This window comes from Callionymus lyra, chromosome 16, assembly GCF_982586985.1.
Source record: "Callionymus lyra chromosome 16, fCalLyr1.hap1.1, whole genome shotgun sequence".
Taxonomy (NCBI): Eukaryota; Metazoa; Chordata; class Actinopteri; order Syngnathiformes; family Callionymidae; genus Callionymus; species Callionymus lyra.
The window spans coordinates 12,069,040-12,085,020 of NC_141833.1; the positions used below are offsets into that span (position 1 = coordinate 12,069,040).

At 36.4% G+C, this 15,981-nt stretch overlaps 2 protein-coding genes across 2 annotated transcripts; one reads left to right on the forward strand and one right to left on the reverse strand.

Moving 5' to 3' along the window:
* Window positions 1-5,082: 5,082 nt before the first annotated feature.
* ccl20a.3 (chemokine (C-C motif) ligand 20a, duplicate 3) lies at window positions 5,083-6,200 on the reverse strand. The gene is made up of 4 exons (XM_087811423.1): window positions 6,072-6,200; window positions 5,887-5,992; window positions 5,220-5,294; window positions 5,083-5,146 (listed from the first exon to the last, which is right to left on the reverse strand). Exons 1-4 carry the CDS (start codon window positions 6,145-6,147, stop codon window positions 5,098-5,100), a joined length of 306 nt encoding a protein of 101 aa, XP_087667549.1. The 5' UTR covers window positions 6,148-6,200; the 3' UTR covers window positions 5,083-5,097.
* Window positions 6,201-8,268: 2,068 nt separating this feature from the next.
* On the forward strand, window positions 8,269-15,917 carry capn10 (calpain 10). Its single transcript, XM_087810699.1, has 13 exons — window positions 8,269-8,498; window positions 8,755-8,940; window positions 9,039-9,170; window positions 9,240-9,436; window positions 9,539-9,762; window positions 10,335-10,476; window positions 11,254-11,420; window positions 11,486-11,727; window positions 11,808-12,010; window positions 12,565-12,820; window positions 13,358-13,548; window positions 13,620-13,665; window positions 15,157-15,917. The coding sequence occupies exons 2-13, from the start codon at window positions 8,809-8,811 to the stop codon at window positions 15,193-15,195; spliced, it is 1,971 nt and encodes a 656-aa protein (XP_087666825.1). The 5' UTR covers window positions 8,269-8,498; window positions 8,755-8,808; the 3' UTR covers window positions 15,196-15,917.
* Window positions 15,918-15,981: the final 64 nt, after the last annotated feature.

Below are 15,981 nucleotides of genomic sequence, written 5' to 3' on the forward strand. Positions count from 1 at the left end.
TCCCACCCTTAAAATATTTAAGTGTTTTCTTCATTAATTTATCTGTATGCTTAGAAAATACATTTTTTATTTGAATTAATCTCGATGTTTAAGCCAACCACACGCGATTATTTATATTAATAACCAATACTATCGACCTCAGGCGGATCCTAAACTACATTATTTCTTATTAAATGTACCTAAATTCATGCAGAAGCTACATTTTAACCAAATGACATGTTAATAATTCATTTTAAAATGTCATTTGTTCTTACAGTATTCTATAAAGAGAAGGATTTTGTGTAGTTTCACTTCTCGTATATTCAGGAGACGACCCTAAAGCCACAATCCAAAGTGTCACATGACAAACCCAGAATCGTCTGCTCCATGAGTTGCAGAAATGCGTCGCGAAGCCTCGTCTGACGTTCACCTCCCAACCTCCGGCGGGGCTTGTGGCCCCGACGTCGGGGTCTGTCCGGTGACATCAGCGTCAAAGCCGATGAAAACTCGGCGACAAACGTCCATAGATCAGCATTCTGACGTCAGCCGTGCTCAGCAGTCTGACAATGGAGCCTCAGTCCGGGGGTCGCCGAGTAGAAAGGCGGCACAGTTTGACACGGACCCCCATTGTTGGAGCCGTCGCATGTTTAATGCAACGGTCGGACGACATAAATGCCATCATTAGATGTTGAACTTAAAAACAATAGGAGGAACAAACGGAGGCACTGTAACGCGAGCGGCCATGACGCTAATGGCTAACCCACAGCCTCGTTTAACATTCGCTGAATAAAAAAGCAATATTTTAGAAGGTCAACGACAACATAAATCTGATTTAATACCATTTTAATCTAAAATACATTTGTTATTTGTTGTTTTACGACTCGAATCGACCTTCTCATGACAGTTTCTTTTTAGTATGGCTATGCTAAGCTAGCTCATTACTCACCATATTCCGCCTACTTTATTTATGTCTTCATATTTGATTATTTCTAGTTATAAAATAACAAATTCAATATTAACTTTATAATTTCTCCCCAATTTTTTTTTGTATTTTATAATATTATTGTATATAATATTTTCCATATATAGTTATTGAATTCCTCTTTAAACATGTATTAAATTCCATTTTGCTCAGTTGCATCTTTTGCAACTTCATTATTTTAAACTATAATCCAACAAATTCAAGTAACTTATTTTTCTATGCCTTAAATATATGATTCTTTATTATTATTTAGTTTTATTCTGAGGTGTGTGGCATTTTTTTCTTTGTTTTTTAAATATAGTTTCTACTTAAAACACATTGCAAAGAATCATTTTTATCTTTATGTTTCATAATTATCTAACTTAAATATAACACATTTAATGTTAAGTTATTTACCTAGAATAATATATAATATAAATATTATATTTGTGTCTTCTTCCTATTTAAAAATATTATTTGAAGCCACTTTTGTCATCATTATCATTACATTATTCTAGTTTATGATTATATTTTGTTGTTGTATGAATCAGACATCTGTCATTGAACATGATTCTAAAAACTATTAATATTACCCTTTTTATTGATATATTTCTAGCGACCAAGTTAATTTAATAAATATATATTATAATGAAAGTTATCATTGATTAGCACATTAATTTATTAGATAAAATATACATTTTAAGGCAGCAATGACTTCTGTTTTCTTACTCAAAATGCTTAAATGGTTGCTCGATGAAGTGAATACTGATCGTGAATGTTGAAGAAGTAAATTTAATTGACAGATATCAGTGTATTTTTTATGAAATGGCTCCTAAAGACGTTCCTCCTCTTTTTTGTGTTTCAGACGCAGCTGATTTGAAGAAGATCCGGTGATAGTAGTCAGGTTTACGTCTCTCTCCGGCGGTCCAGACGTGCTCAGGTGTCGACCTCTCCTCGCTATTAAACATAGTCACGACTGTTTTTTGCGGCACATTTACACGCCGGCGCCGCCGTCGCGGCCTCAGCTGCAGCTCTGCTGCCTCGGTGAACATTCAACGCTGTCGGTGAGTTTGGCTAAGTGATAAACCATCGACCGTTGACTGTGCCCCGCGGTTCGGCAACTCAGACGTCGTAGAAAAAAAATGCGCAGCTGCGCGAGACATGAAGTATAGCAGACGTACGTCCACTTGCACCCACAGAGCCAAAGGTCACAATCAACATTCATTGCTGTCGCTGGGTTGAACTGTGTGAAAAGCTCACTGAACAATGAGTGCAACTGTGGCCCAGATCTGCCCTATGGACATTTCATTTTCTGATGTGCATCTGTATCTTCACCTCCATCGCTCCTCGTTGCCGTGACGAGAGAAGGAAGACAGGGACGTAAATAGACTCCTGGCTGCTGCTCATCCTCGGCCTCTAATTGGTGGTTGTGTGTGTGCAGCGAGCAGGAAGGAAGTGAAGTGAATGTGTAATCATTCCCACTCTCTCCTCCTCAGATGTTGCTTCTTTTTTTTTTTTTTTGTTTGTCTAATTATACACCGTTGCTCGGTTAACTCTGTTAACTAGGAGTCTGTGTCGACACTTACGATCCGGAGGCACCGCGGGACGCAGGAGGCGTGTTTTTTTTTTTAAAAAGTCACGCGTGGAGGTGACAAAACGCATGGTGAGTCTGAAAGTAATGTTTTTCAACCACGTATTACGGAGTTATTTAGTTCACGGTTCATTAGGTGGAGGAGCGTGAACGGTTAACCTCAGATTATGTGCAAAAATCGAATTAAACAACAGCTAGACGCTGTAGAATTCTCCAAAAAAGCTGATTATATTTTCTTTCTTTTCACCTCAGGCAGCTTCTTTCTATTGTTAAATTGTATATTACAACAACAATTGGTTAAATTGATGAAAAATTATTATCTCAGGAGTATTTTCTGTAACTTAATAGATGCAAGAGAGCTCTAGTATGTTGAGCTAAAATGCTAAAGACTAGATCTCATGTAAGTAAGTAAGTAATTTGTATTTTTATAGCCCTTTTTTAGGGTCACAAAGGGCTTAAACAATCCAAACAATATTCAATAAAGTATATACTTTAAAGGTCTAGATAGAACAAGATGGATAACATAGGATTAGATACAGAGATGGTGGATGTTGACAATAATATATAAACATTAAAACTAAACTAAAGTAAAACTAATCAAACACAATGATGCTCAAGATGGTTTGAGTCTCCAAAAGAAAAACACAAGGTCACAATTCAGACTCACACTTGGTGAATATATATATAGTTTGTTGGTCATGTGACCAAAATTGTTAAAATACTTTGACCCCATTCTGTAGAGTTGAGTTCGACACCTCTGGACTAAATGCTCATAAAAACAACATTTTTAACCTGTACAAAAAATTATAAAATATAAAATAGCTTCAGTATTTATTTAGATTGCTAAGTAATGTCATGATAGTTGAATGTAAACATTTTGTGTATAAAGTTGACAACTTTTCATTTGTTGGTCATTTTTTCTGTATTTCTGTGAGCAAATAAAAAATGCAAAAGGATAAATGACCTGCTGTGATTCTTTGAAACTTTGATGAAACTTTCTTTTTCAACCTCCGTCTTCCATGTATCACTCTCCCCGTCTCACCGTCTGTCCCTCCTTCTGTCTCTTGGGTAACTGGGCTCCATGAGCATGTCTTCTCTCTCCCGGTCTCTGTATTATTCATAGGAAAGCTTTCTGTGCACCGGTGCAGAAGACTGGACGTGATGTAATCGTGGCTGCCGGCACAATTTGGACGGGATTCATCCAGTCTCGGGGAAAATGCTCAGTTTGTTTCGGCTCTGAGGCCTCGAGGCCGGCTCGGGTAGATGGCGATGATGGTTCAGGACAAGACGTTCGATCGTCAAATCATTTCAGATGGTGAGGCAGGATGAAGCATCTAGTTATGACACTGTAGTGCATCAATACAAAAGTACTAAACTTTCATATACATGCATTTATATTCATAGGCCTCGTCAATTTTATGTCAAAAACATTCAATAATCTATTGTCAACATGCAATATTGTCTGTCCTGCAGATAAACCGATGCACAAAATATGTTTATTTTATTTTTTATCATTAATCTGATTCTCATTTTTATTAATGGGGTTTTCCATAAAACATTAAGCTTCAATATCTATTTTCTACATTTTTATTTTTAATTTTGTCTCAGAATACCACGCTTTTATTCCGGGTACTAGTAAGTAAGTGAGTAAGAAATTATGTTTGTAGAGAGCTTTTCCAGACCAGGGTCACAAAGCGCTTAAACAATCAAAATGATACTCAATAAAATATATACTAAAACGGTCAAGACAACACGAGACAAACGAGTCTCAGAAAATCAAGGAAGTTGTGGTTCACAATTTTCTTTTTTCTCTTACCTTCTTCCGAAAATGACAAACTATTTTGCATTTCCTTCTCATCAACTTGAAAAATTGTATTTTCGCTAAATGCTGCTATCTAGTGGCGAGCATTTAAATGGCATCTTCTTTTTAAATTAGTTAATTGGAATCAGAAACTTTTATTGACAGTGCTGTACACATAACATACAGTATGAATTGTTTGTGGAGGCATTACAGAATAAAAGAATGAGATAAGATAACACACAAAATAAGCGATAGAAAAACCGAACCAAGCACCAAGGCTTCTTTTTTTGTATTTCTGGATAAACTATATATATATATATATATTTAACAAAAAATTCCCCTTGTGGGGCTAATAAAGGGAAATCTTATCTTATCTTCTATTCATTTTAATTTAATTTTCCATTTAATTTGTTTTAATCTCTATCTACATTAATGAATGCAATAACTGTTTTGTGTTTTCATGGATTTTTGCAGGGTTAAATATTTAAAATGTTTGTTTCATCACTCTTGGTTCGTGGTTCGTTTAAATTGTACCACCAGGGGTCGCTGTGATCGCTCAACTCTCACTGCTTGACGTCAGCTCTTTTTCGGCAAATTTTTCCTCATTAACAAAAACTCCACTGGTGACATTTTAACTTTGTTTTAAAAAATATTTAATATAGCAAGCACCGCTACAAAAGTAGATATCTTGTCCATTGTATAGCAGAGAAAGGAAACACATTTGCAATTGTAAAAAAATAACAAAGATCAAATATACGATGTTTTTTAAATTCGATTCTTTCTTCTTCTTTTGGGAACAACTAGTGCGTCGGGCCTGCAATGATAATAATCATAATTATATTTAGGATTTCCACAACACTTTGTAAGTAATACAAAAATGTACTCACCCCAACCTTTCAACATAGTCCTGCACCCAGTCCAGAGTAGGATCTGTGCATCCTTTCCCTTTCTTGGTGTGGAAACTGACAAATTAAAAAAATATATGAATAAAAAGTTGAACTTACGTCAAGTTCAGAATTTAGTGATAATAATTGATTAATAATGAATTTACAAAAATAACATTGCCCCCAAATTAAATAATGAATAATGACAAAACTAAATGCAATGAGTGTATAAATAATGGTCCAAAAATATATATTTTGTACATATTTACCTACTTATACAAATATATATACTTATATAGTTATAACACTATAGTATAACTGCTATACTTTGGTTTAATGATTGTAGATCTTATTTGCTACAAAATAAGGACTGTTTTGGACGGTAAACACAATTTTTATAGAATAAATGTATCAGTATTAATGTCTGATAGCTTTATAGAGACATAAAAATATCATCATAAATTGAGTTGACGGCTCCTTAGGTTCAATAATAAACTTGACGCATAAATATGTGTTTCTATGATGATTATAGTTCTTTTTTCAACCCCTGTACTCATATACTCTATATTTATCATTTAGAATGTGGGGTTATTTAATGTTGAAACTTTATGATACAGTTTAGGTGAATTTTTTGAGTGACTGAATGACATGTGATTTGATCAATACTTACATGATGGCATCGATCGGACAAAGCTCCTTAATGGTCTGGACCGAGTATGCTATAATTGCCCGGTAAGGAATTTTCTTCTTCATGTATCCAGGACAGCATCCATTAGCTATATGGAAAAACAAAGATAATGAATAAATCTAGTCATTCAGTTAAAAGATGTACATGATTATATATCAATATTTTACCTGAACACATGTGCGTAGTCAACACACAAACTACAAGCAGCAGAAGAAACATCTCAGAAGCTTTCGTTGACCCCATTATGCATTCTTTGACTTCCTTCTTGTCTCGTGTCTCCTTATATAGCACCTGAGAAGGTAGGAAACTTGTGGAGCCAGATTTAAGAGTGACGTCATAATAAGACGGGGAATAGTGAGGGAGGAACCTCTTACTGCAGCACTTGATTTCAAAACACTTAACAGAAGTGCGTAAGTCATTCAACACATTAAGACAAACATCATTCTGTCGATCATTCAACCTGAAGGCATTTTTTTTGTGTTGTTGCTGTTACGTAAGAGCTGGTTTGTTTGTTTAGTTCATTGAACCTATGACATATTATTATTATTATTATTTTATAATGTGAATAACTATTTCAGTGTGCAGTAATATCGTTTTCTTGATTTATTATGAAGCAGCATTTATAGTTTAGTCCCTTCAAATCACTATGTAATTTAAATTCTGTGATTTTGGAGATAACACTAACACTAAGCATAAATACATCTCATTCTTATTTTTTATTGTTTTCTTATTGAATTTTAATGATTTAACCTTTTGTTTTTTATTATTTTTTATATAAATTTTCCAATTATTGTTGGTTTTATAAATTACCCCAATTATATGAAATGTTAATAAAATATATGATTCGATCTGTCGTTATTTTATATTGGTTTTTCATTTTTTTTATTACACTTTATTAAACATTTTTTTAACATGTGTTTTATCAATTATCATAACTATCACAATAACCATAATTAAGTTACTTTATATTTTGTGACAATAACTAGATGTTAAACACACACACACAAAAAAGTAAAAGATAATAATGGTTTATTATGTAATAACACGTTGGACTGGATGGTACAAGTCGCAGGTGTTTATTTCTGGGTCAGAGGAAAAGGAAAGTGGAAAATAGGTTGCTACAAAGTGAGGGTCTTACTCGTGCGTACTTTCCAACAAAACCACGCTGCACGATACCGATACCTGCTGCATTCACAATCTGACTCTCCCATCTGGCTGTTGTGTGTATTTAATACACTGTAGTGTGTGTTGTTTGTTTTAATCTTCTGTAAAAAAAATACAGGTGATTTGGGAAAAGAAAGACTGATTCCTCTTAAAGAGGTCACACTGGAGTTTTCTGCGCACTTGTAAAACAGTTGGAATTTCCCAGCTCGGGTTTTAAAAATACATTTAATTCCAAAGCTTTTGTCTAATGTAGAAATACATTTATTTATCTTAAGAGTGCTCAAGATTTGTCAAATACACTTTGGTTCATTTGTAAAGGTTTGCACGTACAGAGAGTGGGAGTTTGTTTCACACTTTAAGGGAAAGTACTTTTGCAAAATCAGTACTTGACCCAAATTAAACTGCTGTCATCATCCTTTCGTACATTGTGGGCAGACTGCCCGTGTTCCTTTTGTCTTTCATGCTCTTTGATGTGGATGTTGTGTAACTTGGAAAAAAAAAGATCAGTTAAAAAGTCAAAGTTTGTTTTAAAGATAATTAGCCATTACATTTCAAATGATCATATATTACCAAGACTTGTTATTTTTGGTCCAATAATCTTTTACCCCTTGACTGACAGCTCCATCAGAATTGAAGCTTCTTAACTATATCTACGGAGATGCTTTTAACAGAATAAAATGGACAATTACCAAAAATGTTTTCCTCAGAGTCAAGTTTAAGATGACTACTAATCGAAGTGTGTGTTCATTTTCTGAATTGTTGTCCTCGTCTGCACCAAGGTTTTGCAAATTATTTAGTTCTTTGGTCTAATTACTGCTGAATTTCGACACTTGAAACTCACAAAGGCAATCCAACAATCCACTCAGGCTAAAGGTCATATTCTTAATCTAGTCATCCGCTTGATAATATTCCAATAAAAATATCTCTATGTTGGATCAATAAGCTGTTGCATAGGTGTATTTGTACTCTGAAGGTGGAAAATAATGTAAATAAAAATAATAGTTGTACAAAGATGAGACATGTACTATATTACTTAAATCTCGTACAGCTTCAGAATTCTACCTACATTAAATCTTTTAAAAATGATTACTATTGCATGTTGACAAATATGGCGCAGTTCATGGACTCGCCAGTAGATGGCTGTAGTCAACTGTACAGGAAGGATTCACACTTGCCGGGTGTCAGAGCGGAAGTGTTGTTGTCTCCACCGGAGCTTCTCTAATATCAATCGAATTTAATATAACACAATGCTTATTTTAGTGCTTAAAAATATTGCCAGTTTGTTTTCCAACCTAGTCTCTATTACCCCCCAACATGAAGCTGTTTAAAACGCTACATCAGTGTTTTGCTAACAGCTAGCTTGAAGTTAGCCGCTGTGCTGTTTTGACAACAAGAGAAGGAAATGCTTGATTCGAGGGTCACAGAAAATGGTAAGAATTATTATAAAGTGTGAATGTAAAATAAGTGTAATATGCGTTAAATCTCTCGCGTTTAGGTTTTATTTTATGAATGAAGAATAATTGTATTTATTGAGTTTATGTCCATCTGTACTTAAATAAACACATATTAAAATCTGTCGAAATAGTTAATTTACAAATATACACAGCAAAATACATCATTGCAAATTCATTTTTAAAATCCTTATTAAAAGGTGACATGTAAAGTGAATGTATTTTTTCGTTTTAGGTGCATTAAAGGTCTTAAAGTCTGACAGGAGGGAACATTCAGGCTGAAGGAGCCATGGATGCTGACAGTGGAGGTGTGGAGCTGTTTGAGGACTGGGATTTCCCCCCTAATGACACTTCCTTGTTCTCCGACTGCTCCACACCCATCGCCAGACTTAAGGGCAGCGTCACCTGGCAACGTCCGCAGGTAGGAGTGATGCTTGTTATTATTTCACCCAGATTCCTATGTAGTAAATCACAAATACAGAACGACACCTAACAATGATGTGTCATTTGTACTTCAAGGAGATCTGCCAGTCACCAGTTTTCTACCCCGAAGACACCAGCCTGGCTCATGCAAAACAAGGATTGCTGGGAGACTGTTGGTTTCTCTGTGCGTGCTCTGTCCTCCTCAAGAACAAACATCTCCTACATAAAGTACAGCCTGATAAATCCATCTTTGCTTGTCTGCCATTATGATGATAGGTTCCTTTTTTTTTATTGTAGGTGTTTTCACCAGACCAGCCTTTTTGGGGAGACGGCAGGTACAGAGGCTGCTTTCAGTTCAACTTCTGGAGGCATGGACACTGGACAGAAGTGATCATCGATGACAGTCTACCATGTATCAATTCAACTCCCTGCTTTTCTCGCTGCCACTCCCCAAACGCGTTTTGGGTAGCTTTATTGGAAAAGGCCTATGCTAAGTAGGTTTTAGTCTGTCAATGTATTATCCCTGGAAGTATCTGTGTCTATTCCAGACCATAATGTGTTCAGTCTCATCATTGTTTTTCTCATGTGCATTTTAGGCTTCACGGCTCATATGAGCAACTGTGGGCGGGGCAGGTCTACGAAGCCATGGTGGACTTGACTGGCGGATTGGCAGAGTGCTGGACCTTGGCTGACGTTAGATCTGAGGACAGACAAGGACAGGACAGCGATGAAGGCAGAAGGAAAAGACTGGATCTGAATCTTCTTCAGTCTATGGTGGACACATGTGCCATCAGCTGCTCGAGTCACAGCAGGGCTGAAGGTATGTTGGATCAAATATTGTTTTGAAAAATGGGTCAAAAGATGTTTTGTTCTTGTTGGAATCCGTTTCAAAATTGTATTTGAATAATTATTTCATTGGTTTTGTTCCCAATTTCACTGTTGCAATGCAGTTTAAACACAATTAAATACAAATTGACCTCTAGTCTTTGAAATTTAGAAAATAATCAATATTTAATGTCTTGCGATTCGTACATACACATCAACAAGAATTAGAGATTAATTTAAGTTGTGTTGAAAACACAAGAACAGGAAAATGAAACCTGTAAAAAAAATGTACATTTTTTTAATTAAAACATATCATTTAATTCCCAATGAATCCCACAGTTCTACTGCTTTAAGAACTGACTCTCTTATCTGTATATTTACACACTACTATGAAAACTTAAATTGAGGCTTTTACAAATTTACCCAGTAACACATTTAATGAATTAATCTTTATGGTTAGTAACAGTTTAATCAAATTATCACTTTGTTTTGGTTTGATATAAAATCTTGAAGCCTGCTGATTTTTAACAAATTGTTGTCTTTTCTTTACATAATCGCCTGTTTCAGGCGTCGATGACCTCGACCTCCACCATGCACTGTGTGTGATGGAGTGGGTGGATGTGAAGGAGGTTAATGGGACTGAAGTGCATCTTCTCAGGATCAAGAATCCCTGGGGGAGATGCTCCTGGGGAGGATCCTGGAGGGAGGGGTGAGTGTGCAGGACTTCTCGTATAAATGTGCATGTTGTACCATGAACCATTTTTACAGCTTGAAGAAATTACATTCTTTTTTTAAACCATGTATATTCCAACTAAAAATGTGTGTGTGGTTTCATCTTCCTGTTTTAAGGTCAAAGCATGTGTCAATAATTTACTGTTCTCTGCATGCATGTGTTTGTGTATTAAAACTTGTTCTCTATCTGTGTGGAACACTGATGTCCACCTATAAAGAAAAATATGTAAGGTAAAAATGTAAATAATTTAATCAGGACAAAAATAATAAACCAAATACAAAATGAAACGTATAATTGACACAACAAAAGTGTTACAATTAGTTTATTCTTTTGAATAAATTGTAATCAGAAACAGTTATTGCCAGTGTTGTCACACAAAATAAGCAATAGAAAAACCAAACCAAGCACTAAGGCAGACATAATAAGGTATATTTCATTATCTTGAGAAAATAGTTTTCATTGATACACCAAGTTAATGGTTATAATAAAGGTATTTTTACATATATAAATGTTGAATAAAGTACCAAATAATAGAAAGTAATGATATTTGGGGAAAATATAATTTATTGTTAAGATACTGTAGATAAACACAGGATTATGTGTAACTTTGTAGGAAGAATATTCAGACATAAAGAGAAATTTGAAGGAAACTATTTGAAATGGTAACTACTAGATTATTATTTGAGTCTTTACAAGTAGACAAACTGAAAGGAGATTTTAAGATTCTAACTCTGAACGTCTACTCTGTTGTAGAGGTGAAGGCTGGACATCTCTTGACAATGTTTGTGCCTCGACTCTTAAATCAAGAGTGGCGGACGGCGAGTTCTGGCTCGACGTACGTGAATTTCTATCCGAGTTTGATGATGTCACGGTGGGATACCCCATCAGTGAAGAGGGTCACCTGCAAAGTATATACACAGGTGTGACACGAGGATGTTCGACTTGGTTGAGTTGTTTTTTTCTAAATGATTTGCTCTCATAACAGGGACTCTTCTCAAACACAGTCAGCAGATGGCGGGGCGATGGGTCAAAGGTCACTCCTCCGGTGGAAGTCGCAACAGCAGCAGCTACGCCAGCAACCCCAAATTCTGGCTGAAGGTGTCGGAGAAAGGAGAAGCGCTGGTGTCGCTGCTGCAGCACAGGAAGTGGACGAAGACGCTGTGTCATGAGGGCGGCGGGAACACGACTCACCAGAGCTATCACGCCATCGCCCTCCACATGTGGAAGGTTGTTATCATTTACAAGGACCTGAAACCTTTTATGAAGATCGTAAAGATGTTGAAAATATATTTTCGCTTCTGTTGCAGGTGCAGAAGAAGCGTTTTAATCTGAGCCAGACGGTGAACCGTCCTCCCTATGTTTCTACTCACTGCCACATTTTTGACCGAGAGGTGCTTCTGTCCGGGCAGCTAGAGCCCGGGTTCTACCTGCTGATCCCCAGCTGCTACCAGCACGGAGCCGAGTCCAACTTCCTCATCAGGGTCTTCTCCTCCTGCCCTACGTCACTCAGGTAAGAACGGCAATTTGTCCTCAACTACATGTTTTTGTATACTGTGGTGAAATATAGGGACACTAAAGAATAGCATCATGAATTTTATATTCCAGTTTTTCTGTTAAAGCAAGTTATTCATTAAAAATTCATGATTTACCTTTAGTGATACAATTATAATCATTATTTTTATTTAAGAACACACAATAATACATTTCAATAGTAATTATAGTGAATTTAATTGATTTAATTTTCACTGTAGTCCTTCATTGCTGAAAAATACCAGACAACAGTGACACCTACTGGTTAATTCAGCGAACTAAAATATATGTTTATTCTCATTTTTAATTATAAGCAAAAATAATAGCTATACATTAAACTGTATATATTGGATTTGTGTGCATGTATTGTCAATGTCTAGGATAGATTTTAATAAAAACTTGATCATTGACTATAGAACACACAGAAATAATAATGAAGCAATACAATGCCGTCACGTTTCTACTCTTGCTGCCTCTTCTTATATTATTGTGGATTATAATGATTGACATGAGATCCATCTGTGTCGCCTAAAGTGCCCTAAAAACCTCAGCACCTCCACTGCCGACGGCTACAAATGCCGAGTGGGAGACCCACCACTTCCACGGCTCGTGGGTCAAAGGAAGAACAGCAGGCGGAAGCAGGAACTTCACATCCCACGGGAAGAATCCGTGTTTCCCGTTCACGGTGTCTGATGAGCCGACAGGGACCACAGGGGTGAACGTGAAGGTCACTCTTCATCAGGGCGCCGCTAATTCGGACCTGCTACCGATCGGCTTCCACATATATAAGGTCAGTTATTAATGTGTAGGATTATGAAGGAAAGTCGTCTTAAATCTTTCTGCTTGTAAGTAAGTAAGTAAGTAATTTATAGAGTCTTTTCTAGACCAGGGTCACAAAGCGCTTAAACAATCAAAAAAATACTCGTATTTGTTTTGTTTTTATTTTTGACACCATTAACTGTATTTATTTAGTATTCTTGAAAAAATCATATATAGGTACTTCACTACACAATACACTAATTTGAAATAAAATAAAACATTTAAAAAAAAAAAAATTAATTAAAAAGACCATGGACTTACTAATAAGTATATGAAATAAAAATGTTAAGATGCAATGACAGACCAAGGAATATTAAAAGCACATATGGACTTCTATACTATATACTCTATATACTCTATACTACATATTAACAGGGTTCCATTAAAAAAAACTTAATTTTCATTTTTAATCAGCAAAAAATACTGAATAATAGTCATATTTACAGGTTTAAAGTCCGTTCAGAAAATGCATTTTAATGCACCTTTTTTTAACTTGTTTGATGTTCAGGTCCCAGATGGGGAATCAGACAAGTCCATACCCAGGGCGGATCCTGTAGCCAGCTGCGTCCCACACTGCTTCACACCAGACGTCAGCCTGTCATGCCGTCTGACCTCCGGCCTTTACAGTGTGGTGCCGTCCACGTATCAGCCGGACTGCTCGTCAGACTTCACGCTCAGCATTGCTCGCAGAATCAACAGGTGCTTCTTTTTTTTTTTTTGAACAGTAGGGGTTATTTTTGGAAACGTTTTCTTAAATGTTGCTCTTTCAGGAAAGTCGTCCAGAGCCAGGAGTGTTTGGGGAAAGCTGTTCAAGAGGTATGAACGTTGGTTATCAATGATTGATGTTGTTTATGGCACATGTAAGTAAGTAAGTAAGTAAGTAATTTTTATTTGTATAGCGCTTTTCCAGACCAGGGTCACAAAGCGCTTAAACAATCAAAACAATATTCAATAAAGTATATATTTTAAAGATCAAGATAAAACTGATAACACAATAGGAATGTCAAATCCGAGTCATTTTGTGTGGTCAAAATCAAGGTAGATTAATGTTCATGTTGATAAGGTGGTCTATAAATATGGTAAGATAAGAAAAGGGACAGATATCAACAACATGAGTGAAACTGGAATTGGTTTGGTGACAGAGATAATTCACAGAGATAAAAAAGATAAATCAAGCCTGAAAGAATGAAAAGACGATATCTAAAGCAGACTCGTACTTCCTGTTAGGTAAATTATTTATAAATACTTTTAATACAGGGGATATTTCTTGAATTTCATCAAACTTTGAATATATAACAGACTTATTATTTTATGTCTTATATATGTTCTGTCAGTTTTTTCTTCTATCAGAATTATTTTGGGGCTTCCCCCGTCAGAGGGTTTTCCAGGCATGTGGGGTGAGTGGTTACTACGATCCACTGATCTGATAACATTTTTTTTTTGAGCATCTAGATTAACTGTCCATTAAGGGAAAAAAATCAAATGAGAAACTTTAAAAAAAGCACCAAGAGTTGCCTTGACATTTCCTGTTTTACCGTAAGTTTCACACAGACGGGTCTCGGGTTCGCAACAGAGTTGCTGAATTTGTGACCACATTAACCACTTCACTTTCTCGTCTCCATTTCCTTCCTGTGTTGAACATTTGAGTTCATGAATCTCATCTTATTATAATGATCACACCGATGCTTCTTTTAAAATCAGAACCGTAAATTGAAAAGAAAGTAAAATAACAGAGCCAATGTGGCTACCATGCATTTTAGCATAAACAGTGACTTTTGTAAGGCACAGTCAAGCCAAAGGATGTTTTTTCACATCCTAAAATGAACTTAAATAAAATTGAAAAGGCTTCGGAGAACAACAAGGACAAGAGAAAAAATATATAAGGTAATGATATTGACAATTTTTTATACAAAACTAATGTAAAATTGTTTTATTTGTCTTCTCTCACATTGACTTTATTTGTTATAAAATGTGACATTTGTAAGGGACAGTCAACTTAATGAGAACACTTTCACTTTATTTTTTAAAAATAACTAAAATATGTCCCAAAAATAATAATATTCATAAGTTGTCTTTAAAAAAAAGAAAAAGAACTGGTAACAAATAACAATGGTATATAAAAAAAATGATCCTGACCTCATGGGGACATCATGGGGGCTAATAAACACATTATAAGGGCCACATTTTTTATCAGGGGTGAGATTTGCATTTTTCAAAATATCATTGAGTTGTGTTTGCCGGTGTTTGAAGATGGAAAAGATGGAAAAGAAGAAGAAGAAAAAAGCATTTTTCTATCTGTGTTTACAGGTTTCAAACGTCTCAGTGATGAGCAGCTCGTCCAGTTGAACGTGCTCATCAGGAGAACGTGTGCATGGACATGAACATGCACCAAAAGTGACCGTGCAGCCCGGGGGCCCGATGGCCCCGCCACACACTCCTCAGCGGTTAGGACATCAGAGGTTGTCGGTGGGCTGGGCTGCTAATGAAGTATGACGGGACTGACCGGTGTAAACAAACAGCCGCCATTGAAGAGGGCCGCCGCTGCTCTTGCTCATTCACTCGCTGATGCGCCTGGCGGACTGGAACAAAGAGCGCTCTCATCAAGGTTCTCGCAGGGAGGCACAGGGGGGGCAAGGAATGAGGGGGACGGACTCCCACCACACCGCCAAAAAAAACCTTACCACACTGCCACACCACCACCAGAATGTTCCATAACTTTGCAAGTACTTTCTCCTCATCCACCTGATTTATGCTTCCATGTCAAAAAATTCTTCTGCCCCTTATTCTCTCCGACGTCACTCGGAATCTGAACCCGTGTCCGTTTGATGGTTGCCGTAAGAGCGGCACATCAGAGACGGCGTCATAAAAGGGGCCGCCGGCCTTTTTTTTTTGTTTTTCTATGAGGCTGCATGTGTGTCTGGAGCTCACACAAGCCTGCATGTGTGCTGAAGGACATGGTCTGTGGTCACTAATAAGTTGTTTTTTTTGGGAAACAATTGATTGCCGTCGCACGTCCAAGCCGTGTGAGATATGTGAGAGAATAATAAATTAAATTAAAAAAAAAGGTTCGATCCAAGGGGTTATTTCACACCATATGTTGGCAGCCATGTGGAAACACAACTTCTCAGCTGT

What these genes read in the sequence shown, in the direction of transcription:
- ccl20a.3 (XM_087811423.1), bottom strand. Translation starts at nt 6,147, where the DNA reads ATGGGGTCAACGAAAGCTTCTGAGATGTTTCTTCTGCTGCTTGTAGTT. An exon ending in GACTACGCACATGTGTTCAG is followed by an intron (nt 5,993 to 6,071) that starts GTAAAATATTGA and finishes TTTTCCATATAG; the next exon opens with CTAATGGATGCTGTCCTGGA. An exon ending in TGTCCGATCGATGCCATCAT is followed by an intron (nt 5,295 to 5,886) that starts GTAAGTATTGAT and finishes TTAATTTGTCAG; the next exon opens with TTTCCACACCAAGAAAGGGA.
- capn10 (XM_087810699.1), top strand. Translation starts at nt 8,809, where the DNA reads ATGGATGCTGACAGTGGAGGTGTGGAGCTGTTTGAGGACTGGGATTTC. An exon ending in ACAAACATCTCCTACATAAA is followed by an intron (nt 9,171 to 9,239) that starts GTACAGCCTGAT and finishes TTTTTATTGTAG; the next exon opens with GTGTTTTCACCAGACCAGCC. An exon ending in TCGCCCTCCACATGTGGAAG is followed by an intron (nt 11,728 to 11,807) that starts GTTGTTATCATT and finishes CTTCTGTTGCAG; the next exon opens with GTGCAGAAGAAGCGTTTTAA.